This window comes from Cervus elaphus, chromosome 8 (genome assembly GCF_910594005.1).
Source record: "Cervus elaphus chromosome 8, mCerEla1.1, whole genome shotgun sequence".
Classification (NCBI taxonomy): domain Eukaryota; kingdom Metazoa; phylum Chordata; class Mammalia; order Artiodactyla; family Cervidae; genus Cervus; species Cervus elaphus.
Window position 1 is genome coordinate 8,441,698 of NC_057822.1, and position 24,993 is coordinate 8,466,690.

At 44.1% G+C, this 24,993-nt stretch overlaps 1 protein-coding gene across 1 annotated transcript in view; it reads left to right on the forward strand.

The window, feature by feature from the left end:
- MACO1 (macoilin 1) overlaps positions 1-24,075 on the forward strand; it is a 65,760-nt gene extending 41,685 nt beyond the window's left edge. The window contains exons 7-11 of the mRNA XM_043909283.1: positions 8,100-8,258; positions 9,779-9,961; positions 12,162-12,282; positions 18,131-18,305; positions 22,915-24,075. Of these exons, the coding sequence (XP_043765218.1) occupies positions 8,100-8,258; positions 9,779-9,961; positions 12,162-12,282; positions 18,131-18,305; positions 22,915-23,117 (841 nt within the window). The 3' untranslated portion in view covers positions 23,118-24,075. The remainder of the gene's footprint in view (positions 1-8,099; positions 8,259-9,778; positions 9,962-12,161; positions 12,283-18,130; positions 18,306-22,914) is intronic.
- The last annotated feature ends 918 nt before the right edge of the window (positions 24,076-24,993 follow it).

A 24,993-nucleotide genomic window follows, 5' to 3' on the forward strand; every position in this document is an offset into this window, starting at 1 on the left:
CAATAACTAATATTATTGGTTATTACTTACTTACATAATAACCTGTTAGTTTTTTAGAAATGTGTTGTTTAATCTCCATGTGTTTGCGTGTCTTACAGTTTTTTTCTTGTAATTGATATCTCATAGCGTTGTGTCTGGAGAAGACGCTTGGTTTTCTTATATTTACTGAGATTTGATTTGTGACCCAAGATGTGGCCTATACTAGAGAATGTTTCATGTGCACTTGAGAAGAAGGTATATTCCTCTGCATTGGATGAAATGTCCTGAAGATATCAATGAGATCCATCTCATCTAATGTATCATTTAAGACTTGTGTTTCCTTATTAATTTTCTGTTTTGATGATCTGTCCACTGGTGTGAGTGGGCTGTTAAAGCCTCCTACTCTTATTGTGTTACTGTCAGTGTCTCCTTTTATGTCTGTTAGTGTTTGTCTTATGTTTTGAGGTGCTCCTGTGTTGGGTGCATAGATACTTACAATTGTTATGTCTTCCTCTTGGATTGATCCCTTGATCATTATGTAGTGTCCTTCCTAGTTTCTTGTAATATTCTTTATTTTAAGGTCTATTTTGTATGAGGATTGCTACTCCAGCTTTCTTTTGCTTCCCATTTGCATGGAATATATTTTTCCATCCTCTCATTTTCAGTCTATATGTGTCTTGAGGTCTTCAGTGGGTTTCTTGTAGACAGCATATATATGGGCCTTGTTTTTATATCCATTCAGCCAGTCTGTGTCTTCTGGTTGGAGCATTTAATCCATTTACATTTAAAGTAATTATTGATATATATGTTTCTATTGCCGTTTTTATTTTTTAACTGGGCCTTGAATGAGTGATTTGCCATGAAGTGATGGGACCGGATGCCGTGATCTTAGTTTTCTGAATGTTGAGCTTTAAGCCAACTTTTTCACTCTTCTCTTTCACTTTCATCAAGAGGCTCTTTAGTTCTTCCTCACTTTCTGCCATAAGGGTGGTGTCATCTGCATATCTGAGGTTATTGATATTTCTCCCGGCAATCTTGATTCCAGCTTGTGCTTCCTCCAGCCCAGCGTTTCTCATGATGTACTCTGCATATAAGTTAAATAAGCAGGGTATTTAATACAGCCTTGACGTACTCCTTTTCCTATTTGGAACCAGTCTGTTGTTCCATGTCCAGTTCTAACTGTTGCTTCCTGACCTGCATACAGGTTTCTCAAGAGGCAGGTCAGGTGGTCTGGTATTCCCATCTCTTTCAGAATTTTCCATAGTTTATTGTGAGCCACACAGTCAAAGGCTTTGGCATTCAGAAAACTAAGATCATGGCATCCGGTCCCATCACTTCATGACAAATAGATGGGGAAACAGTGGCTGACTTTATTTTTCTGGGCTCCAAAATCACTGCAGATGGTGATTGCAGCCATGAAATTAAAAGACACTTACTCCTTGGAAGGAAAGTCATGACCAACCTAGACAGTATATTAAAAAGCAGAGACATTACTTTGTCAACAAAGATCCATCTAGTCAAGGCTATGGTTTTTCCAGTAGTCATGTATGGGTGTGAGAGTTGGACTATAAAGAAAGCTGAGTGCCAAAGAATTGATGCTTTTGAACTGTGGTGTTGGAGAAGACTCTTGAGAGTCCCTTGGACTGCAAGGAGATCCAACCCAGTCCATTCTAAAGGAGATCAGTCCTGGGTGTTCATTGGCAGAACTGATTTTGAAGCTGAAACTCCAATACGTTGGCCACCTGATGCAAAGAGCTGACTCATTTGAAAAGACCCTGATGCTGGGAAAGACTGAGGGCAGGAGGAGATGGGGACAACAGAGGAAGAGATGGTTGGATGGCATCACTGACTCGATGAACATAGGTTTGGGTGAACTCTGGGAGTTGGTGATGGACAGGGGGCCTGCGTGCTGCGGTTCATGGAGTTGTAAGGAGTCGGACACGACTGAGCAAATGAACTGAACTGAACTGAATGAGTGAGGTTTGAAAATTAGAGGCCTTTCCTCTAGGAGGGATGGTATAATTAAAGACAAGAGATGTCTGGAAACGAGTGGGTCGTTTTGGCTGGTATGATGGGTGTATGTAAAAAACTCATCTTTCAGTCACTTGGCTGTATAATTTGGAGGTAAGCTTTGAAGCCCCTTTTCTTACAGAGCAAGCAGCCATGTAGATTCTGTGTTTTCTTGCAGGGCCCACAGCATCTCTGTCAGAGCTTCTTAGAGTTCAGAGATAACCATCAGAACCAAGGCAGCTTATCTTCCTGATGGCCTCATGGGGTCATTCTGGCATACATACAGAAATACACACTCAGGTTGTTTTCTGGAGCGGGTATGGGGTGTCACTCAGAGTATTTGGGGAACCTAGTCCTCCCCAGGTGAAGTTCTGCCTAAGAAAAGATCTCCCTCTTCTTTGCAGAACTTGCTTCCCAGGTGGTGCTAGTGGTAAAGAATGTGCCTGCCAATGCAGGAGCCATGAGACTCAGGTTCGATCCCTGAGTCAGGAAGATCCCCTGGAGGAGGGCATGGCAACCCACTCCAGTATTCTTGCCTGGAGAATCCCATGGACAGAGGAGCCTGGTGGGCTACAGTTCACGGGGTTGCAAAGAGTCGGACACGAGTGAGGTGACAGCACACACGCACACTTTCTGGAGAAATTTTCTGCCCCAGAGTGTTGAAGTTCTTGTGTGTTGTCAGTCAGGCCTCATCGCACCTCAGGCTTTATTAAAGTGTGAAGGTACTGGCTGTCCACACTGGAGACTCTTATACACTCATGAAGTCAGTACTGTGGCTGTAATTCAAGGATTCACGAAACATAAGGATTACAGACATTTAGACATAAATATCTCCCTACCTTGTCAGATACTGACAAACAGTGCTTCTCTCAGCTGAAAGCTGACCCCTGAATACTGTCCTCTGTTGAACCAGCAGGTGTGCTTCAAGATACTCAGATACTTTTCCTACCTAGCTTGCCTTGAAAGACTCAGGTTTGAGCTTCATACTTATTGGTCAGCTAGGAAATTACCCCTTATTAAAATGTAAAACCTCCCCTTAAAATTAAATTATTGTCAACCGTTTACATTATAACTTGCCTCTGTTGAGTGGGCTGAGGGAGGAAAGGCGCAGAGCTGAGGTTTGGAGTGTCGGTTTTGCCCTTAGGTCCGCTGGGCCGGTAAGTGGAAGGGTTGCCCCAGGGCCCCACCTCTCGTGTGTGAGTTAGGTGGTGTGCTGAAGTTCAGAGGTAGCTTCAGTGAGTTTAGAAGTTGGGTTTAAATTTATGAATAAACTGGCTCAGCAAGGTACCTGGACCTCACAAGTAACATTTTGAGTTGGTTAGACCCCTGGTGTCCGATGCGGCACAAGTGGATGTGTTTATTGAACACGCAGACTCCAGCTTTGCCGTGTGCCCTGTCTCTATCCCAAGTGGCAGCCTTCTTGGGCAGCCTCTGTCAGGGTGACTAGTGCCACAGGAGTTGGGCAAGGAGGGAGTGCATTTATTCGCTACCTAAGCAACCCACTCCAGTACCCTTGCCTAGAAAATCCCATGGACGGAGGAGCCTGGTGCAGGCTACTGTCCATGGGGTCGCAAAGAGTCAGACACGACTGAGTGACTTCACTCACTCACTCACGCCTTTCCAAAGTGTGGTTAAGATCTGTGTGATCCTTTATTTCTCTTTTTTGGATGAGTTTGTAGCTCTGCTGGAGGAAAGTTCTCTTTTGTCCCCTTAATCTTCTGCTGTGTAGGGAGGAGAATAGGATTTAGCTCTGATAAATGGGTTTAAGCTTGGAGATGAATGTTTTTGCCTCCTTTTTTTTCAAACATTTATTTATCTTTGGCTGCGCTGGGTCTTCGTTGCTGCGCGCAGGCTTTCTCTAGTTGTGGCGAGTGGGGGCTGCTGTCTAGTTGGGGCGCACTCGCTGCGGTGGCTTCTCCTGCTGAGCTCAGGCTCTAGACTGTGCGCTTCCGCAGTTGTGGCTCATGGGCTGCAGAGCATGCATCCTCCTTTCTTTTGATTCCTATTTACTGAAATTAGTTTTAACGTTAGTAAACTATTACTTTTGTCTCATTTTCTTCCTGACCACTTGCTTCAGATTTAGTTGTTGCAGGTATTGACATTTTAATACAGTCCCATGAATACATTTGAAGATTTTGCATTAACCTTTTAACACCATTTTATTAGTACTTCTTGGTGCTTCACACCAATAAATTATATATCTGCATTTTGCCTACTAAGTACTGATCTTCAACACAAAAGGGTTAAATATACCATTACAACAGGTAATTATCTTTCTAATAAATGCCCCTGGCATTTGACTGGCTCAATTCAGTTCAATTTACTAATGCACATAATTCTTTAAAAACTCATGTCTACATTTTTTACTGAGCATATGCAGGGATTGAGGTATATTTTTAAAAGTAGGATTGTACAGTACATCTGTGCAATGTAATATTATGTAGCAATTGTTTGTGAAAAGTTTCTAATAGTGTGGAAAGGTGCTTAAGATAAATAAACTATATACGTAGTATTCTCTCAGCAATATAATATTTATGTGTGTTAAGAAAGAGAAAGAAAGACATACAGAAATGAAGTAAACCAAATGCAAATAGTGGTTCTGTCTGGATGAAAGAATTATGAGTTATTCACATTTTTATTCTTTTCTGTTGTATGTAGTTTTTTATTTTGACTGGGTATCACTTTTCCAATAAAAGCATAAATCCAGTAAGGGATTATAAATCATTTTACCACCTACCTCAGTAAAGATTTAAAATATAGTAAATGTTCAACATTAAATTAATGCTTCCTGCAGAGAGACAATGAAAATTTTCCCCTCATAAATTAAAAAAATTACTGAGAATTTACTATTTAGCACATTAAGTTATCTTACATGTTGTTATAGTTTCCTATAGACCAGTATTTCTTAAACTGGGGAATGCTGGTGTTAAATAACAGATTTGGAAAACAGTCATTGATAGTTTTATAGAACTAATGTCAGCAGTTATGAAAGTCCTGAAACATTTTAATTCTATACCTTGTGAACTTAAGTTATTCAATTTTTAAAAATAAGTCTTTTATTGAAGTATAACACACATCCACAAAAATGCACAAATCTTAATTGTACAGCTTATGAATTTTCACGAAGTAAACACACCCTTGTAACCACGTCGCTTCATCTCTTGTGTTGTACTGCTATATGTCTGACAAAATTTTCATAGCTCTCCACACAGAAGATATTCTTTAGCGTTCTGTGATCTCCAGAAGTTACACTCTTGGTATTTCTTCATGTTTTGCTCTCATAACTTCACTAACTCACTTTTTTTTTTTTTACATTTTTCAAGGAACTCTGAAAGTTTCATTCAGAATGTTGTTATTCTTTGTTCATGGTAGGAAAGTTTGGCTTTTGTAGATTAAAAACTGCAAAAAAGTAATCACTTCAAAATGATCGACATCTGACGATTTATGTTGGGGGCTTCCCAGGTGGCACAGTGGCAAGGAATATGCCTGCCAGTGCAGGAGACACAAGAGACATGGGTTCGATCCCTGGGTCGGGAAGATCCTGTGCAGGAGAAAATGGCAACCTACTCCAGTGTTCTTGTCTGGAAAACTCCATGGATAGATGAGCCTGGCGGTCTACAGTCTGTGGGGTCGGGAAGAGTCAGACAGAACTGAGAGCGCACACGCACTCAGAGCCTTTGTGTATTCAGTCTTTCTCTCATTCCCAACCGCCGCACGTGCTTTGCCCCAGCGACAGGCTGTGTGGAACCTGATTCCTGGGCCCTACATAAGATCCAGCTTAGGTTGCTGATCTGAAGGAGCAGTGTGTCAGGCCTAGAAATCCTAGACCAAGTTGAGAGGAACTTTAGAGATCATTTTGCCTCAAATGGAGAAACTGAGTCCTAAAAGGTTGCATGCCTTGCTCAGGGTCACAGAGTTGGCACCATAGCTGAGTCTCGAATCCTGATCCTCTATCCCATTTCTAACCCATGCTAAGTCCCTAGTCTCTTCTTAAAGCTCATCCTTTTTTGACTAAAAATGTACTACTCCTCAGGCAGTGAAACTGACTTCTCAAAAACATGAATTACCTAACACGTTTTTCACCCAGACTTCTTAACGGGGGTAAGCTGATAGCATCGACCTATTTTGGAAAATATCCCTTGGGTTACTTTGGGTGAACGAGGGATGGTGTGGGATGGCATAAATGCCAGTTGGTGATTGCTTAGAGTCATTTCGGGAGTACATTCACCTGGAGTAACACTGGCAACAGGGAAAGTGTGGCGTGATGTCTGTTGGTGACCCTTCCCTGGGGACCGAGCTGTGTCAGGAGACCGGCAGTGCCTCTGGAAGACCAGGTCTCTAGTCTGTGCTCTCCCGGCTCCTGTGCCTGGAGATAACAATAGATGTTAGTGACTTTTTGATTTTGAGGTTTTGTTTCAGGTGGCTGAAGGGAGACAAGTAAATAAAGCTGCTGTTTGGTTCTCTAAGGAATACCCGGCAACAGATATATGTATTTAGTAGGTGTTGATCACAGTGATTGATGGGCCCTGGGGATTTAGGGTTTCATATATAAGGACCTAGCCTGTGGAGCTGACAGTTCTAAGGAGCAATCACCATTGCCCTCCCAAAATCTTGGTTCTGTTGCTATGTTGGATTAGTGAAATGCACGAGTCTTATCAGAGCAAACTGACATCTGCCTACCTGTAAGTTTGTAGGAACAGGTGTCTTCTGCGTCTCCCCTGGCAGTCATCCTTGGCCTGACCGTCAGTGCCAGTCTCCACAGTCCAATCTCCAAACTCCTTCTGTCCTTTCTCCCTCTATTCCCAGAGTGTATCCCTTCCTCAGAGGCCAGACTGATTGCTCTGTCCCCAGATATCTGTGGCTATTGGTGCTTTTGAGCATGTTTCCCCTTATTTAGAACGCCTCGTCCTGCCCTTCTGCTTCTGCAGATCCTGCCCAACCTTCGAGGCCCAGCTCATTTCCCATCTTCTCTGCTTGGAACTCATGCGGTACTTCTCCCGACACCGTGCTATGCCTGATAGAGCCACAGTTTGGCCAGTGGGAGAAGAGAGTGGACTGTGGAGCTAGGTTGCCTATGTGACCTTAGGCTGAAGACTTCTCTGAATCTAGGTTTCTTCATCTTTAAAAATGTACTATTAATTGCCAAGGTTATTCAGCTTACCTCATAGTTGTACAGATTAAATGAATTCATGCCATTAAAATCTATAGGACAGCGCCTGACACATAAGTTCTCATTAAATATTATATTCCTTTTGGCATGTATTTAACCGTGGCCTCCCTGTATTATGGTTTAATCATTTCAGATGTCTATTTATTGGCCTCTAGTGAAAACATAAAGTCCTCTCATGAAGAAAGGGGCTTGACATTATACTTCTTGTTGACCCTTTTCAGTCCTGCATGTGCACATAATAGTTCCCCAATGCATATCACTTAAAATGAAACTATGACTGTTTCAAAGAAAATAGATGAAACAGGAGTGAGGAGTTGAAAAGATAAGCTTCATTTCACAGATGGAGTTTTCTTATGATTCGTAGATCATGTAATATGTTCCTTTTTTCATTGTTGTTGAGTCTAATGAGCTCTTCTGTCACAGTCACCACAAGTGTGAGCATCATTTAGCAAGAATGATGGCAGTTACAGGAGGTTGTCTCAGACACTTGCCTTCTTGGCCCAAGGTGAGAGGGAATCTCAGAGAGTAGATTCTGACCTGTCAGGATGTCTCAAAGCAGGTGGGTCCTGAGCTGGTTGTTAAGAGCATCTCTCTCGTGCTGAGGAGCATGGGGAATTCACCATTGGGGAGGGGACCTTCCCCTTCAGCCACCGTCCCTCTGCCTTCCCCTCTTCCTTTATTAGCAGCTCAGATACAAGTCACCATCGTCACCTGTCGGTGTTCACAAATGTTTGAGGAGAAGCAAAAGGTACCCTCTGGTGGGAAGGCATGGGGACCCAGGCCGAAGCACTCATTCAAAGGCTGATTGTGGACGGGAGTTGCAGTGATGGCGGGGTGCTCCGCCGTCCAGCCAGCCCTCAAGGGCTTCAGCCAGGCTCCCCCACAGAGCCCCAGGGGTGCCCACTCAGTGATGAAGATGCTGCTCTTTTCCTTCTCCTAGGCTGGAACAAGACATTAAAAAGTTAAAGGCTGACCTGCAGGCCAGCAGGCAAGTGGAACAGGAGCTCCGCAGTCAGATCAGTTCTCTCTCAAGCACCGAGCGAGGGATCCGCTCAGAAATGGGCCAGCTCCGGCAGGAGAATGAGCTGCTGCAGAACAAGTACGTGCACCTGTGGGCCTTTGGCAGCGAGCCAAGCAGCCTCACACCACTTTTGTTCTCGGGTATTGGAGTGCAAGGTTCATGATGACAAAAGAATCTAGCAGAGGGATTTTTAAAAATAAAATGTTTAAAGTATTTAGTTTAGTATGAGATATTCAATGTGTTACAAAATCTATAAAAACATTTAATGTTAACAAAACAGTTTAATAATGCTATTTGTCTTCTCTCATTTAATAACTTCTGCTCTTAGTTTAAAATAGTCATTGAGCTTTTGTGACAATTTGAGTAAAATTGACCAGAAGTATTTCTGTCACAATTTGAAGCTCTTACTCCTTTGAGTGACAGTTTCCAGAGGATTAGACTCTCTGTACTTTGATTTCTGGAACTAAAAGTGGCATTGAACTTTGAGTTTATTTGAAGAGGCAGACCAAAAGCCTGCTCTTCTTTTATGCTTTCCATTAATTCATTCTGGAATTACTTCTTGACTCAATGTGGGTCTATCTTTTTTTTTTTTTTTTTTTAATATCTAGTCATTGGGTGTCTGGGGTAGTGATTGCTTACTGTAGGTGCTGAGCTGTCTGAGCTTTCCCTTGAAAGAGCATTCGTTCCTCACTTTCAGGGAATGTAGCTCAAAAGCTAGAGTATTATAGACAAATAGACTTTCCATTGTTTCTGACCCATGTGTGTGTGCGATGGCTGTAGCATTGTTAATATATTGATACAGTGAGAAAAACTCACCTTGTATTGATATATAAAGCTAGGAGTAGTAGTAGCAAGGCAGAGACTGGCTGAAATTTCTGTCTGAAATTAAGCATCCTGTGATTCTAACTACGAGTTTCTATTTTGGGATACTCGGAGAAAACATCTCCCAGCTGGAAAGGAAAGGCTGCAGTAGGCTGTAGCATATTGTATTCAAGCAAATAAAGACCTTGCCCTCCCACCCTTTCCCTCCGTTTCAGTGGGGCTGGTTCCATCTGCTCTTCTTGGTCTCAGACTGAAGTTGTATGAGGCAGTAGAATGAGTTCTCCAGTTATCTTTTCCTCTCTTAGAAACTTGTTTTATCCTGTTTTTTTGGATTACCTTCTGTAGATCACTTGCAGAAGTGAAGTGAAAGTCGCTCAGTCATGTCCAACTGGTTGCGACTCCATGGACTGTATCCATGGAATTCTCCAGGCCAGAATACTGAAGTGGGTAGCCGTTCCCTCCTCCAGGGGATCTTCCGAACCCAGGTCTCCTGCATTGCAGGCAAATTCTTTACTGTCTGAGCCACCAGGAAAGCCCAGTAAAGCAGAGGTTAGGTCCAATTCTGTATCTTGTAAAGTAGCTTGTTTATTTGCTCTTAGGAATCGTTAAATAATAATGACAGTGTATTTTCCCTGGGTCCTCTGGGAGTTGACATCTATGATTTGCTATTCAAATCTCCTGTTTGGCCTTAAAATGATAAAGAGAAGCCATGTCTTTCCAGGGTTTATGGTGAACACTTCTAATTGTAAAACTGTATGACAATTATTTCCATATAGATTACATAATGCTGTGCAAATGAAGCAGAAAGATAAGCAGAATATCAGCCAGTTGGAGAAAAAGCTAAAAGCTGAGCAGGAAGCCCGAAGTTTTGTAGAAAAGCAGTTAATGGAGGAGAAAAAAAGGAAGAAGTTAGAAGAAGCTACTGCTGCCCGGGCGGTCGCATTTGCTGCTGCATCGAGGTAGGTCCACGCCAGCTGCGCAGAGTTCCTTGGACTGAGAATGGGGATCTGATGCCTGGGGCAGGTCTGGAGGTACACAATCGTGCAAGGATGGATGGCTTTTAAGTACTGTTACGTTAACTGGTTTAAACTCGTCTGTGCAAGCTCAAGCTCTCATGACCACTTCATCCCTCAGTGACCTCCTCTGTAAAGCAGGATGAGGGAATCACAAAATGCTGCTCAAAAAGGGGTTCCAGTCACTTTCTGTAAGACTGATAATTACTATATACTTTGAGAGAGCCTATCTGGAGTTTTGTTCCCTTGCAGGACTGTCATTACTCTCTGAGTTGTGGGTTTCTAGAGTTTTTATCTTAAAATGCAAGAAAGATAAAATCTCAGTTCCCCAGGCACTGTGTCCTGACTGCTTATGTCTTTGTTGGACATCATCAGCAAACTGTCAAATGACCTTAAAAAAGATGGAGAAAGAGTTAAGAGCCTTTTTTTCTCCTTCTCTGTCTCTCTTTAGCTTCTACTTCACTTTTTCACTTTTTCTTCATTTTTTCGACTGGTGAAGTTCTTCTGCACGGTGAGGGTCAGTTATAGGTTTACAGATGCAGCATGAGGGTCAATTATTATTTCATTTAAATTTCTATCCCCAAATTTGTGTCTATGTGATGTAGTTCTACTTTTTGCTCTTTTGTGTTTGACACGTTAATAGCCCTCTTTTCAGTGCTGGCCTTTGTAGAGTACTTGGTAAACCATCATTTCATCTTTTAGGAAGTATCAGTGGGATGGAGAAGTCTTTCTCTTGTGTGATCCTGCCTTACCCCAGCAGACTCTGGACCGCAGCTGGCTGAGCTGACTTGGGCCATCAGCATCTTTACGAATTCACCAGACCCTTTACTAACTTGCCTAGGATGTGACGAGTTTTGTTTGTTGTGAGCGTTTCTGAAGCACCTGCACCGCAGGAGGTTTTCCTGGACACTCGTCTGGTGTGCTTGTGCTCTCGTTAGTTCATCTGACAGTTACTCTTTAAAACAAGCAAACAAACAAACAAACAAAACCCCGAGGTGGATATGATGGTTTCTTAACCATATTGTTTAGTGTCTCTTATGCCTGAGAATCAGTACGTTGGTTTCAGTCTCTACCCTTAATCTCTTCTGCTTTCAGTTAAGCTTATTGCCTTTGCTCTCCTACCCTTGGATGGTTCTTGTTTGCCATCATTCATGTAGTGAAGTGAAAGTAGCTCAGTCGTGTCCGACCCTTTGCGACCCCATGGACTATACAGTCCATGGAATTCTCCAGGCCAGAATACTGGAGTGGGTAGCCTTTCCCTTCTCCAGGGGATCTTCCCAACCCAGGGGTTGAACCCAGGTCTCCCACATTGCAGGCAGATTCTTTACCGGCTGAGCCACCAGTAAAGCCCTCATTCATGTAGAGGCTGTTTTTTTTTTTTTTTTTAATAAATCTCAAACCTTAAGTCTCTCTCTGGACCTTCCTTTTTGTGGGCAAAGGATACCTACTTTCTCCACCAGGCTATTTCTGAAACCTAAACAGTTCATCAGCTTTGAACTTGCTGTTATCATCATCTTTTTACGTTTTTCCTTGTTATAGCCCTGAGAAGCAAGTCTAATGCTGCTCCCTTCTCTTTCTATTTGCTTCAGGCTTGTCAAAATATCATGCCTAAAGAAAGGTGATGTTTGCAGTGCATAGCCCCTCAAAAGTGAAAATGTTTTTAGCTCACTGCCCTCTGCTGGAGACAGAACACATCTGGTTCTGTCTTGCTCAGCTTGTGTACATTGTCTCAGGTCATGTTACCTGATGGGAAGCTTGGTGGATTGGCAAAGTGGAAAAACCTCAGTTCTTACCCCGTTCTGTGACCTACAAGTTGGGAACCTTGGGACTATATTCACTTTTTCAGTATTATATTATATCTGAATAGCTTCAGTTTTCTTCTCTGGAAAATGGAATAATAAACCCAACTCCAGTAAAGAAGGCAGTATGAGTAAAAAAAGTACTAGCTTGGAGCTTGGCTTATCCGAGACAACCAGTTAGTAATCATTTTAGATCATTTTTGAAATTATAAAAGTACAGAGAGAATGAGCAGACTGAGCCAAAAGCTGAAATCTGATTCTGTGAGTACAAGAAAAATATCGGTCCTAAAATATGATTAAACCTATACTTGTCTGAATTCTTTTTCCTTTCTCTTCTTTTTTAAAAGGGGAGAGTGCACCGAAACCTTACGGAATCGGATCAGAGAATTAGAAGCAGAGGGCAAGAAGCTCACAATGGACATGAAGGTTAAAGAAGACCAGATCAGAGAATTAGAGCTGAAAGTTCAGGTAAGGGAGGAACAGCCGACTTCATCTCACTTCTTGAGTTCCTCTTTTGTGTTAGATTTGTGCTCTGTGCTGCCACGAGGAGATGGTCCCTGCTAATACAAGCCAAACCCCATTGCATTTGAAAATCTCCATGTGACCAAAAGAAGCTCTCAGCTTGTGCAGCTCATTCAAGCTATATTTAATTTAACTGGATTCTAAGACAGGCCAGAAATATTGGTCCCTGACATGTTTTATACCAGAATTTGGTTTACCACAGATTCATTTCACTTTTTCGGGTTACAGGCCAAATTAGTGTGCTTTGGAACTGATATACCTCTTCTTAGCCCTAACTCTGTATCCATTGCCAGGGAATTGACCATTCTGGATGGCTCTGAGCCTCACAGATGGCCACTCGACGCATGGAGTGGAGGAAAACTGCATGTGCATGGAGTGGAAAACTGCTGGTTCTTTGGACAGTGCCAGTTTTGGGATTGTGTATACCTTGATGAAGTATTTGATGTTGGGTCTTTAAAGGAACATTTAAAACTAATGTCTTAAGTTGAAAGTTATAGTAATTTGAGTTATAGGAGATCCATAAAAAATCAGTGGCAGATAGAATAGATGACCCAGAGACAAAGCCTAAAGTGTGCAGTGAAGATGGCATCAGAAATGGATAAAACAGCAAGGGTTAATCAGTGAAAGGCTGTGGAACAGCTAGACAACAGGGAAAAAAGAAAATTAGACACTCATCTGATACCACAGAAAAAGAAATTCCAGAGAAAGAGTCAAAATTCCACAGGAAAAAAAATGCATTTTGTTTTAAATCACAAGGTGGAAAAAAAAAATGGAAAAAAAAAAAAAAAACACCTGGAACGGATACAGATATTGCAACAAATATTATAAATAAGGGGTTAATATTCTCAATATGTAAATTGTTGATAAGTATTGCTAAGAAAAGCTCAAAAATCTCAAAATATACAGATGATAGGCAAAGGGTGAGAATAAATAGTTCACAGAAAAAATACAAATGACTGATAACAATGTAAGAATATGTCCTTATATATCACCAAAGATAGATTAAAATTAGGTATCATTTATATTCTGTGAAATTAGCAAACAATTTTTAAACAGTGATAACAGCCTGGGTAAGGGTGCGATGAAGTAGGCCTCGTATGTTGCTGGTGGAAGGATAATGTTCTAGAAAGACCACGTATTTTCTAAAAATATTTTCCTCAGACTCCAGCCTAAGGTAAATATTTTAAAGTCTCATCGATGATTGATAAACAAAGATGTACATCACAATGGTATATATTAATAAATGCAAAAAAATTGAAAATCTTAACAGTGGAGATTTAATAAATTATGGTACATATACATTTAGGGCCATGCCATTTCTGTCCTTTATTGTGCCTATCTTTGCATGAAATATTCCCTTGGTATCTCTGATTTTCTTGAAGAGATCTCTAGTCTTTCCCATTCTGTTGTTTTCCTCTATTTCTTTGCACTGATCACTGAGGAAGGCTTTCTCATCTCTCCTTGCTGTTCTTTGGAACTCTGCATTCAGATGGGAATAGCTTTTCTTTTCTCCTTTAGCTTCTCTTCTTTTCTCAGCTATTTGTAAGGCCTCCTCAGACAACCATTTTTCCTTTTTGCATTTCTTTTTCTTAGGGATGGTCTGCATCACTGCCTCCTGTACAACGTCATGAACCTCCATCCATAGTTCTTAAGGCACTCCCTCTGTCAAATGAATCTGTTTGTCACTTCCACTGTATAATCGTTCAGTCTGAATTTTGCAATAAGAAATTCATGATCTGAGCCACAGTCAGCTCCTGGTCTTATTTTTGCTGACTGTATAGAGCTTCTCCATCTTTGGCTGCAAAGAATATAATCAGTCTGATTTCGGTGTTGACCATCTGGTGATGTCCATGTGTAGAGTCTTCTCTTGTGTTGTTGGAAGAGGGTGTTTGCTATGACCAGTGCATTCTCTTGGCAAAACTCTGTTAGCCTTTGTCCTGCTTCATTCCGTACCCGCAAGGCCAAATTTGCCTGTTACTCCAGGTGTTTCTTGACTTCCTACTTTTGCATTCCAGTCCCATAAAATGAAAAGGACATCTTTTTTGGGTGTTAGCTCTAAAAGGTCTTGTAGGTCTTCATAGAACCGTTCAACTTCAGCTTCTTCAGCATTACTGGTTGGAGCATAGTCTTGGATTACCATGATATTGAATGGTTTGCCTTGGAAACGAACAGAGATCATTCTGTCGTTTTTGAGATTGCATCCAAGTACTGCATTTCGGACTCTTTTGTTGACCATGATGGCTACACCATTTCTTCTAAGGGATTCCTGCCCACAGTAGTAGATATAATGGTCATCTGAGTTAAATTCACCCATTCCAGTCCATCTTAGTTCTCTGATTCCTAGAATGTCGACATTCACTCCTGCCATGTCCTGTTTGACCACTTCCAGTTTGCCCTGATTCATGGACCTAACATTCCAGGTTCCTATGCAGTATTGCTCTTTACAGCATTGGACCTTGCTTGGTTCTATCACCAGTCTAGTCAAGGCTATGGTTTTTCCAGTGGTCATGTATGGATGTGAGAGTTGGACTGTGAAGAAAGCTGAGGGCTGAAGAATTGATGCTTTTGAACTGTGGTGTTGGAGAAGACTCTTGAGAGTCCCTTGGACTGCAAGGAGATCCAACCAGTCCATCCTAAAGGAGATCAGTCGTGGGTGTTCATTGGAAGGACTGATGCTGAAGCTGAAACTCCAATACTTTGGCCACCTCATGCGAAGAGTTGACTCATTGGAAAAGACCCTGATGCTGGGAGGGATTGGGGGCAGGAGGAGAAGGGGACGACAGAGATGGCTGGATGGCATCACCAGCTCGATGGACGTGGTTTTGGGTGGACTCCGGGAGTTGGTGATGGACAGGGAGGCCTGGCGTGCTGCGATTCATGGGGTCGCAAAGAGTCGGACACGACTGAGCAACTGAACTGAACTGAACTGATGGACCTAACATTCCAGGTTCCTATGCAATATTGCTCTTTACAGCATCAGGCTTTGCTTCTATCACCAGTCACATCCACAACTGGGTATTGTTTTTGCTTAGGCTCCATCCCTTCATTCTTTCTGGAGTTATTTCTCCACTGATGTCCAGTAGCATATTGGACACCTATCGACCTGGGGAGTTACTCTTTCAGTATCCTATCATTTTGCCTTTTCATACTGTTCATGGTGTTCTCAAGGCAAGAACGCTGAAGTGGTTTGCCGTTCCCTTCTCCAGTGGACCACATTCTGTCAGACGTCTCCACCATGACCCGTCCGTCTTGGGTGGCCCCACACGGCATGGCTCAGTCTCACTGAGTTAGACACGGCTGTGATCCTGTGATCACATTGGCTAGTTTTCTGTGATTATGGCTTCAGGTGTCTGCCCTCTGATGCCCTCTCGCAACACCTACCGTCTTACTTGGGTTTCTCTTACCTTGGACGTGGGGTATCTCTTCACGGCTGCTCCAGCAAAGTGCAGCCGCTGCTCCTTACCTTGGACGAGGGGTATCTCCTCAGGGCCGCCCCCTCCTGACCTTGAACGTGGAGTAGCTCCTCTTGGCCTTCCTGGGCCTGTGCAGCCGCCACTCCTTGGACGTGGGGTGGCTCCTCTCGGCCGCCGCCCCTGACCTCGGACATGGGCTGTGACAGACTGCGCACAAGCGCAGGGTCTGCGACGGGCCTCGCAGATGGTCAGGGGCGGCAACCGAGAGTGCCAGGCTGCGACGGCACAGGAGAGGCCGAGAGGAGCTACCCCCCGTCCGAGGTCAGGGGCGGCGGCCGAGACGAGCTACCCCCCGTCCGAGGTCAGGGGCGGCGGCCGAGACGAGCTACCCCCCGTCCGAGGTCAGGGGCGGCGGCCGAGACGAGCTACCCCCCGTCCGAGGTCAGGGGCGGCGGCCGAGACGAGCTACCCCCCGTCCGAGGTTGGGTCATGGCAGCCTCCTTCAAAAGGACTTGTGCAGGCACTGTTGTACTCAGTGCACCTGACCCTGCAGCAGGCCACTGTCGGCCCACACCTCCGCCAGACTCCTGGACACTCAGCAGGCAGTACTCAGTTGTTTGTGGATCACAACAAACTGTGGAAAATTCTTAAAGAGATAGGAATACCAGATCACCTTACCTGTCTCCTGAGAAATCTGTATGCAGGTCAAGAAGCAACAGTTAAAACCAGACATTGAACAATGGACTGGTTTCAAATCGGGAAAGGAGTCCGTCAAGGCTGTGTATTGTCACCCTGCCTCTTTAACCTATATGCAGAGTACATCTTGCAAAATACCAGGCTGGATGAAGCATAAGCTGGAATCAAGATTTCTGGGAGAAATATCAATAACCTCAGATATGCAGATGACACCACCCTTATGGCAGAAAGCATAGAGGAGGTGAAGAGCCTTTTGATGAAAGTGAAAGAGGAGAGTAAAAAAGTTGGCTTAAAGCTCAACATTCAGAAAACTAAGATCATGGCATCTGGTCCCGTCACTTCATGGCACATAGATGGGAAAGCAATGGAAACAGTGACACTAATTTTCTTGGGCTCCAAAATCACTACAGGTGGTGATTACAGCCATGAAATTAAAAGATGCTTGCTCCTTGGAAGAACAGCTATGACCAACGTAGACAGCATATTAAAAAGTAGAGACATGACTTTGTTGATAAAGGTCCATCTAGCCAGAGCTATGGTTTTTCCAGTAATCATGTATGGATATGAGAGTTGGACCATAAGAAACCTGAGCACCGAAGAATTGATGCTTGTGAACTGTGGTGTTGGAGAAGATTCTTGAGAGCCCCTTGGACTGCAAGGAGATCCAACCAGTCCATCCTAAAGGAAATCAGTCCTGAATATTCATTGGAAGGACTGATGCTGAAGCTGAAGCTCCAATACTTTGGCCACGTGATACGAAGAACTAACTCATTGGAAAAGACCATGATGCTGGGAAAGACTGAAGGCAGGAGAAGGGGATGACAGAGGATGAGATGGTTGGACAGCATCACTGACTCAATGGATATGAATTTGAGCAAGCTCCAGGAGTTGGTGATGGACAGGGAGGCCTGGTGTGCTCCAGTCCATGGGGTTGCAAAGAGTCGGACACGACTGAGCAATTGAACTGAACTGATACATTTTGGAATATTATATAGTCAATAAAAATTGTATTTTCAAAGAACTGTAGATTATGTAAGTTTTTTAAAAATTATACGTTTAGTGTGATTTCAATTATGCTAGAAGATACATAGGCTTAAAAAAGACTAGAAGAAGATGTATCCAATTTTTTGCAGCATTGGGATTTTGGGTGATTTTTATTTTCTTCCTTGAACTTTTAAGTATTTTTTAATTCACTGTAATTTTCAATTTTTCTTAAAGTGAAAATATTAAAATATCAGTGTGTATGTGTGTGTGTGTGCATCTGATGTTTTAAGTGGGTTTATTTTGGAGTATGCCCTGTCAAAATAATTTAAGATTTTTACAGTTTTTAGTTTAAGTTGAGAGTAGAGTTTTGGCTAATTTGACTACAGCATTATAGCACCATTTGCAACTGGCAGCAGGGTCTTTGTGGTTCTGAGTTAGGATCTTAAGAAAGTGTTTTATTTGGAGACAGAGTCCACTGTTACCTTGAAATAACCCAACACAGTCAGTGTTTTTGTATGTGCATGTCACTGTATAAATACATTTTGCACTCCCTCTAAGGGGTAAGGTGTATGAAGGAGCAGGATTCTGTGTTCTAGAGGCCAGGTCAATAATGGTGGGATTTTATTTGTGATTTCAGGCTAATTTGTAGACATCGATGCCAAAACTGTCTTGTAACATTGCTGCTTTGCTGATATTGATAGGAGCTTCGGAAGTATAAGGAAAATGAGAAGGACACTGAGGTGCTAATGTCAGCCCTCTCGGCCATGCAAGATAAAACGCAGCACCTGGAGAACAGCCTGAGTGCAGAGACGAGAGTCAAGCTCGACCTGTTTTCCGCACTGGGGGATGCAAAGCGACAGCTTGAGATCGCCCAAGGTAGGCGCGCAGCGGGCCCCGGTCAGCGCTGCCTGGGGACAGAGGGCAGAGCGTCCTCAGAGCGCTGACCAAAGGGGTTTGAGAAGTGCCCACCGTGAGCACCTGGGAATCATCACGTTCATTCATTCTGCAGACGCACTGTGAAGTGAGAACGTGTCCAGTGCAGGGCACCCCGGGGAGAGGGTGAGTTTCTGTGTCAGGGAGCTCAGCGTGTTGTGGAAGTGTGTAGAGGACTGCAGAGTCACCAGAAGGTGCCAGTGGAGCAGGACGCATGGGTTGCCTGGGAACATAGGCAGGCACTCGGCCGGCCTGGAGCGTTAGAGGGACGTCTCCCAGGGGAGCTGATGTCTGACCTGGGTCTTGGGTGATGAGAAGGGGTTAACCCAGTGAAGAAACGGTGTGTAGTGAGCGGGAGGGGAAGAGAGGCGTCTAAACAGAAGAAACAGCTTGAGTGAGGCGGCTGCAGGCTCTGTTTGAATGGAGCAAAGGTTGCAGATGAGGGAGTGGAGGGACAGGGAGGGTCTGGAGGGCAGGCTGTTCCTCAGCAGACATTACTGAGACTCACCGTGCACCAAACACCGTGAGCATCCCCAAGGGGACCGACACTCACAGGCAAGGGTGTAACACATGGAGGGGCGCAGTGAAGGAAATGAAGCAGTGGCAAGAGAGCCTGTGCAGGGCGGGGAGGGGTGCTACCGGTTTGACCTGGAGGACGTGGAAGAGCCTTTGACTAGGTAGCGTTTGAGCAGAGAGTGAGGGAGCAGGTAAGTGTCTCGAGGGAACTTGCGTCGTGGCCAGTGGGGCTACAGCCTGAGTGATGGGGAGAGTTTTTAGGATCAAAAGTAGCAGGAGCCACATTCTGCCAAGCTTTGCCGCCTATGGAAAGAACTTTATTCTGAATGCTATGGGAAGCTTTGGAAGGCTTCGAAATAGAGACCGGATGTGACCTAATGAAGAGAAATTTAGATTTTGTTCAAGAAGTTGATAAGCCACAAATAGATGACTGAAGAAAAATTTTCTCAAGCAGTTGACTTAGTAGAAGGAAAAGAATATCTCAACAGGTACTTGCAGAGCATTCACACTTGGTCTACATAAACCGTTTTACTAGAAGGTGAAGAGGAGACAAGATAAACAAGACAGACTCTAGTTGAGGGTCCACTAAGGTAGTGGCACTCAGACTTTTTGGTCTTAGGGACTTCTTTACACCCTTGACACATTATTGACCAGGGGATTTTTGCAGGAACTAATGCCTATGGTGTTACTATGTCTCCGGTCAATAAAGTGTTAAAATTGAGTGACCCAGGGAGGTGTTTTTCAAATGTGTGTTTCTACATTCAGTCTGTTGTGCTTTCATTTGCCATGTTGCTTCTGGAAGACTTCACTTAGTTTCATGAGGGAATGCGAGTGAAGAAGGCAGATAATGTCTTAGTACTAGGGTGAGGATAGCATGGACGCTGTGAGAAGTGCCACACCAGGGAAGGCCACACATAAGGCCTGCCACCACACAATAGATAGAGGCCGGCGGCCTGAACGGCCAGAGGAGAGGTCAAGGTGGCTTCCTAAGGGAGGGGCCGTTGGATGGACTTTGAAGGGTGAATTCTTTTTTTTCTCATACTTCACATTTTTTCTCTTGTATGGAGTATAGCCAGTTAATAATGCTGTGGTAGTGTCAGGTGGACGGTGAAGGGACTCAGCCACACATACACATAGATCCATTCTCCCCCAAGCGCTCCTCCCATCCAAGCTCACACATAAAATTGAGGAGAGCTCCACGTGCTATACAATAGGTCCTCCTTGTTGTTTATCCATTTTGAATATAGCAGTGGGTACATGACCTCAAAGGGTGAATTCTGAAAGCAGAGAATGGCAGGGAAGACCATTCTTATCTGAGGGAACAGTGTAAGCGAAGGAAAGAAAGTGCTGAGAACGTCCAGGGGAGCAGTCCAGTGGCCTCTAGTTGGGGGATGTGGAAGAAGAGAGTGGGTTAGGAAGGAGGACAGTGAGTGAAACAATACTAGAGGATGTAACTCCTGGATTTTCAGGAGGGAAGAGGGTGACATATTCCAGCAGGGCTGCTGAAACCTTGGAAGAAGAGCCGAACAGATTTAAGGAATGAGAAGAGAAAGTGAGTTTGCTTTGGGATGCTTTCATCTGGAGTTGCCTCCCAGACACCGAGCTGAAGGTCTGCAGCAGTCAGTTTGCATTCGGGGCCTACACCCAGAGAGAGGGCCGGAACCCTTGGGGTTGGGTGGGACACAGAAGTTGTGAAAGGTCAGTGAAGCCATAGGAGTGGCTTGGGATGGCAGCAACAGAGCAGGAAGTGAAGGGGGTTGAGAATCAGGTTTATGAATCTGCAGACTCAAGGAAAGACATTTAAAAAGAAGCTTCCTGGGAATCCTGCTTTAGAGCCAGACTTCTGAGCACACACTGTATTTTTCTGCCTGCCTGACTCAGCTCCCTGAAAAGTGGCCACCCTCTCTCTGCCTCCTCCCATTTGGACTTGCAGACTCGAAAGAGGTTGCCTCCTGGAGGGAAGCAGCACCTGGTCTCGGAGTAGCCGAGGGGAGCTTGGCTTCTCAGTACGGATTATACTTCCTTGTTGGCCCAGAAATTGCTGTAAAGCCACAGAGAAGCAGAGAGAACTGTCTTTTCCAAAGCTCTGGGAATGTTTGTACGTTACTGATTAAAGAAACCAAACTTAAATCTGCATGGAAAAGAAGATACAGTGGCTCATATATCAGATGCCATTAGGTATTTTATTCATCTGAGGCTTTCTTTGTTCAAAGAGAAGGAGGGTATTTGATGCTCACTTGAAGCTGAGGGGACGTGAAGGAAGCCGTAGGGAGCAGTTCCTTTCTGCGACTCTTTGTCTCTGCCTTCCCCACTACTTCTCTCTTCTGTCATGCTTGGAATATTCTAATAGGAACCCAACTTTGTAATTTAAATCAAACCCCTTGTTGCCTTTCTCCTTCTGCTTTCTCTATCATTTGATTCATCCTGGTTCCAAAATGGCTTTCATCTCTACTATATCATTTTTTAAAATCTGCCACCACGCTCTCTTACATTTCAGATACATTACCATCTTCTGTAGGACTCAAAGTGAGTGCAACTCAAATGCAACCTCTTACTTTTTTCAGCATTTAAATTTCAAAAGGGCTCCTCCTAAGTGTTCTTCCCCTAGTGGACCAGGGAGCATCAAAGCATGATGGAGATTGCATGGGCTTTGGAACCAAGTGGTCCTGGGTTTAAATCCTGCTCAGCCATTGATAACTGAATGACTTTGGTAGGATATATGCCTTGCAGGGTCTCAGCTTTGCACTGAGCTGGGCACTAAGATTTTGGCAGAGATGAAAAAGGGGGGACAGTCTTGGCCCTCACAGAGCTCGTGGGCTAGGGGAGAGATATGGGGCACTGCTGCTGCTGCTGCTAAGTCGCTTCAGTCGTGTCCGACTCTGTGTGACCCCATAGACGGCAGCCCACCAGGCTCCCCTGTCCCTGGGATTCTCCAGGCAAGAACACTGGAGGGGGTTGCCATTTCCTTCTCCAATGCATGACAGTGAAAAGTGAAAGTGAAGTTGCTCAGTCGTGTCCGACTCTTAGCGACCCCATGGACCGCAATCTACCAGGCTCCTCCGTCCATGGGATTTTCCAAGCAAGAGTACTGGAGTGAGTTGCCATTGCCTTCTCCAATGGGGCACTAACCATCGCCCATTTCAACACTCATAAGAGACAGAATTGCAGAATCTGGAGCCAAACTGCATCATGTTCAATTCCAGCTCTGTCACGCCACCTCTCTGTGCTCCGGTTTCCTCATCTATAAAATGGATGATGATGATAATTCCCAGCTTAGAGGGTTGTTTTGATAAGTAAATGAATTCGTCTGTGTAAGCACTTAGAACAGTGCCTGGCACGTATGCGTTAGCTGTGTGATTATTAGAATTATTACACAGAAGAAAGTGACAGAAAGGGAAAATTAGGGTGTGTTGAGAATCGAGGAGTTGGGGGCTGGGGGTGAGGTCTGATTTAGATGGAAGGAGCAGGGACAGCTTTGTGAGGAAGTAGAAACACAAGCCTCCTGAGTTAACAACACAGAGCACAAGAGAAGCGCAGGTAGAGGAGCGGCCGTGCGGCCCTCGGGAGCTGGTTGCGTTGCCTGCCCTGACTCAGAGATGCTCCGTCCTCCCAGAGCAGTGTTTCCACTCCAGAGGCCGAGCTGCAAGTCGAGAGCAGCCCCCTCTTAGGCTGCCTTGCTGCTGCTGAGCCCAGCACATGGCTTCTGGTGCGAGAGCTCTTTGCTTCATCACACCTGCCTAAACACAGTTGCTTTCCCCTTGCACACCATGGCCCATGGGCCACATGGGCCAGCTTTTCTTGTACCACTAGTGGACTGCGAATAGTTTTTACATTTTACTATGGTCTTAAAAAAAATGACAAGAACAGTATGTGGCTCACAGTATTTAAAATATTTACTGGCCTATTACAGGAAAAGTGTCCCCCCTTGCAAACCGTCAAAGCTGGAGTTGAACCCACTTGGGATTGACGGGCCCAAAAGGGCACTGTGTTGGGTGAACCCTTCCTTCTCACTAATGGCGGGTCTTTGATCTTCCAGGACAAATTCTTCAGAAAGACCAGGAAATCAAGGACCTAAAACAGAAGATAGCTGAAGTCATGGCCGTCATGCCCAGCATAACGTACAGTGCTGCCACCAGCCCCCTGAGCCCCGTTTCCCCCCACTACTCTTCCAAATTTGTGGAGACCAGCCCCTCTGGACTCGATCCCAATGCCTCTGTTTACCAGCCCCTGAAGAAATGAAGGCCAGCAGTGTGTTTCGTTCAGCCATCTGGTTATCAGAAGGCGTCACAAAGGAGCGTCTCTGGCAGTCAAGATTAAAAAAAAAAAAAGTTGATATTTTGTGGGACTGTATATGTTGTCGTTTTTAAAAAGGGGGGGAAAGATAACATCCAAGTCTGATTAGAACTGCCCATCAGTTTTTCTTGTAAATTTTTAGAAGACCTCACAGAACTTTGCAGTTTATTTTTCTCGGCCAATACATTAAAACCATTCTTGGATTTCAAGTAGCCAATTTTGCCTTTTATGTATTCTTACAGTTTCCTCTTGAAGAAAAAAAAAAAAAAACGCAGAGTTTTTGCTTCTCAGCCCTTTATTTTTGTTTTGTTCTTAAATCAGCAAGCAAAACCTGCACATTGGGTTCACATGGGATGATAATGAAAAATTTTAGTTTTTAGTGTGAAAAGGTTCAATAACCTAACACAGCTTTGATCCCATAGCTGCATTGAAGATATTACAGAAAATAAAAATTGATGACCCCTCCAAGGACCAAACAAATTCAAGGAGTATCATTTCAGCCGAGGGGAGAGACTCAGGTGATGAGACCAGCTGTGAGGGTGTCACAGGGTTTGTGTCTCAAATGTGTATGTTCCCATCGGCGTGTTCAGTCCTGGAACATAGCTAGCAGCAGTCTTGTTCACAGTGCCTTGGGAAAAGACATTCAAGAGGAAACTCGATCTTAAACGATTTCCCCCTTTACCATCGTCTATCTTCTCTCTCTAACAAGCTCACTACGGATCCTGCTGTGAAACTGGTGGGTAGCTGGGCTGGTTGTTGCCTCCACAGCCACGCCTTCTGGCTCCTCTCATAGAAAGCACCACAGTGTTCTGAACTGGGCTCGAGGCGGCACCCTGGGAGGGGGAGCTGGGTGGTGGTTGCGTCCGAGAGACTGCAATGCTGGCCAACAGAAGCTGCAGTTCTAGGTTTTGTTTCTGTTTTCATTTCCTCTAACTGTGCTTTCCAGTCTTCGTCATCTTGTGTTTGACGATTTAAAGGAAACTTGACAATTCCTCAGCTCTTGTGCCAAGGAGGGTTTTTTGTTTGTTTGTTTGTTTGTTTTTAAGAGTTTAAAACTCAAAATTCTGCACAAAGATTTCGGTTTCAAGTGTGTATTATACATTGGTAGAAAAGTGTTTGCACTGGCAACCTTCGGAAGTGTTTTAAGAATCCGGGTGGGGGTGGAGGGAGGGTCTGGGAGAGGGAGGGGCAAAGCGAAACTGTATTTGGAAACTAGGAAAATTCAGAAACCAAACAGATTGGCTTGGCTTCCTTGCCATGGATTCTGGAAGGACATAGTTCTACAATTTCCTGTTAATTGGCATGTACGTCTCATTTAAAGCAAATTTAAGTAGGACAAGCAAGTCGGCAAAATAGAAGCATTAAAAAGAATCACCCTTTCAGTCACAGACCTTGTTCTGGGATTAAAATCTTCTAGCTTTAGCCAGGCGTGCATGCCGCTGCCATCTTGCATTTTTGAATCATCTTGTGTAATTGTCACCATGAAAGTGTTACTTGGAATTGTCATAGGTTTTTTTTCATCTTTGTGCAAAAACATGGAAAATTGTTACTGACTTTGTGTTGAGGTTTCCCCCATTTTGCTGCCTTTTGGGACACTACTTTGGTTAAATACTTGGTCTTGGCTGCATTCTTATTTTTTTTCCTGTGGGGTTCAAAAGAATAAACATTTTCTTACAGATAAAAACTAGTTTTCTGCCTTTTTAACTTCTCAGGAGGGCACACAAGCTAGGTTGTTCTGAGTGGGCCTTAGATTTTCACGCTCCTGTCCTCGATTCTGCGCCCCAACAGCGGCCAGCGTCCCGTGGAGTGGGGCTCAGGTGCA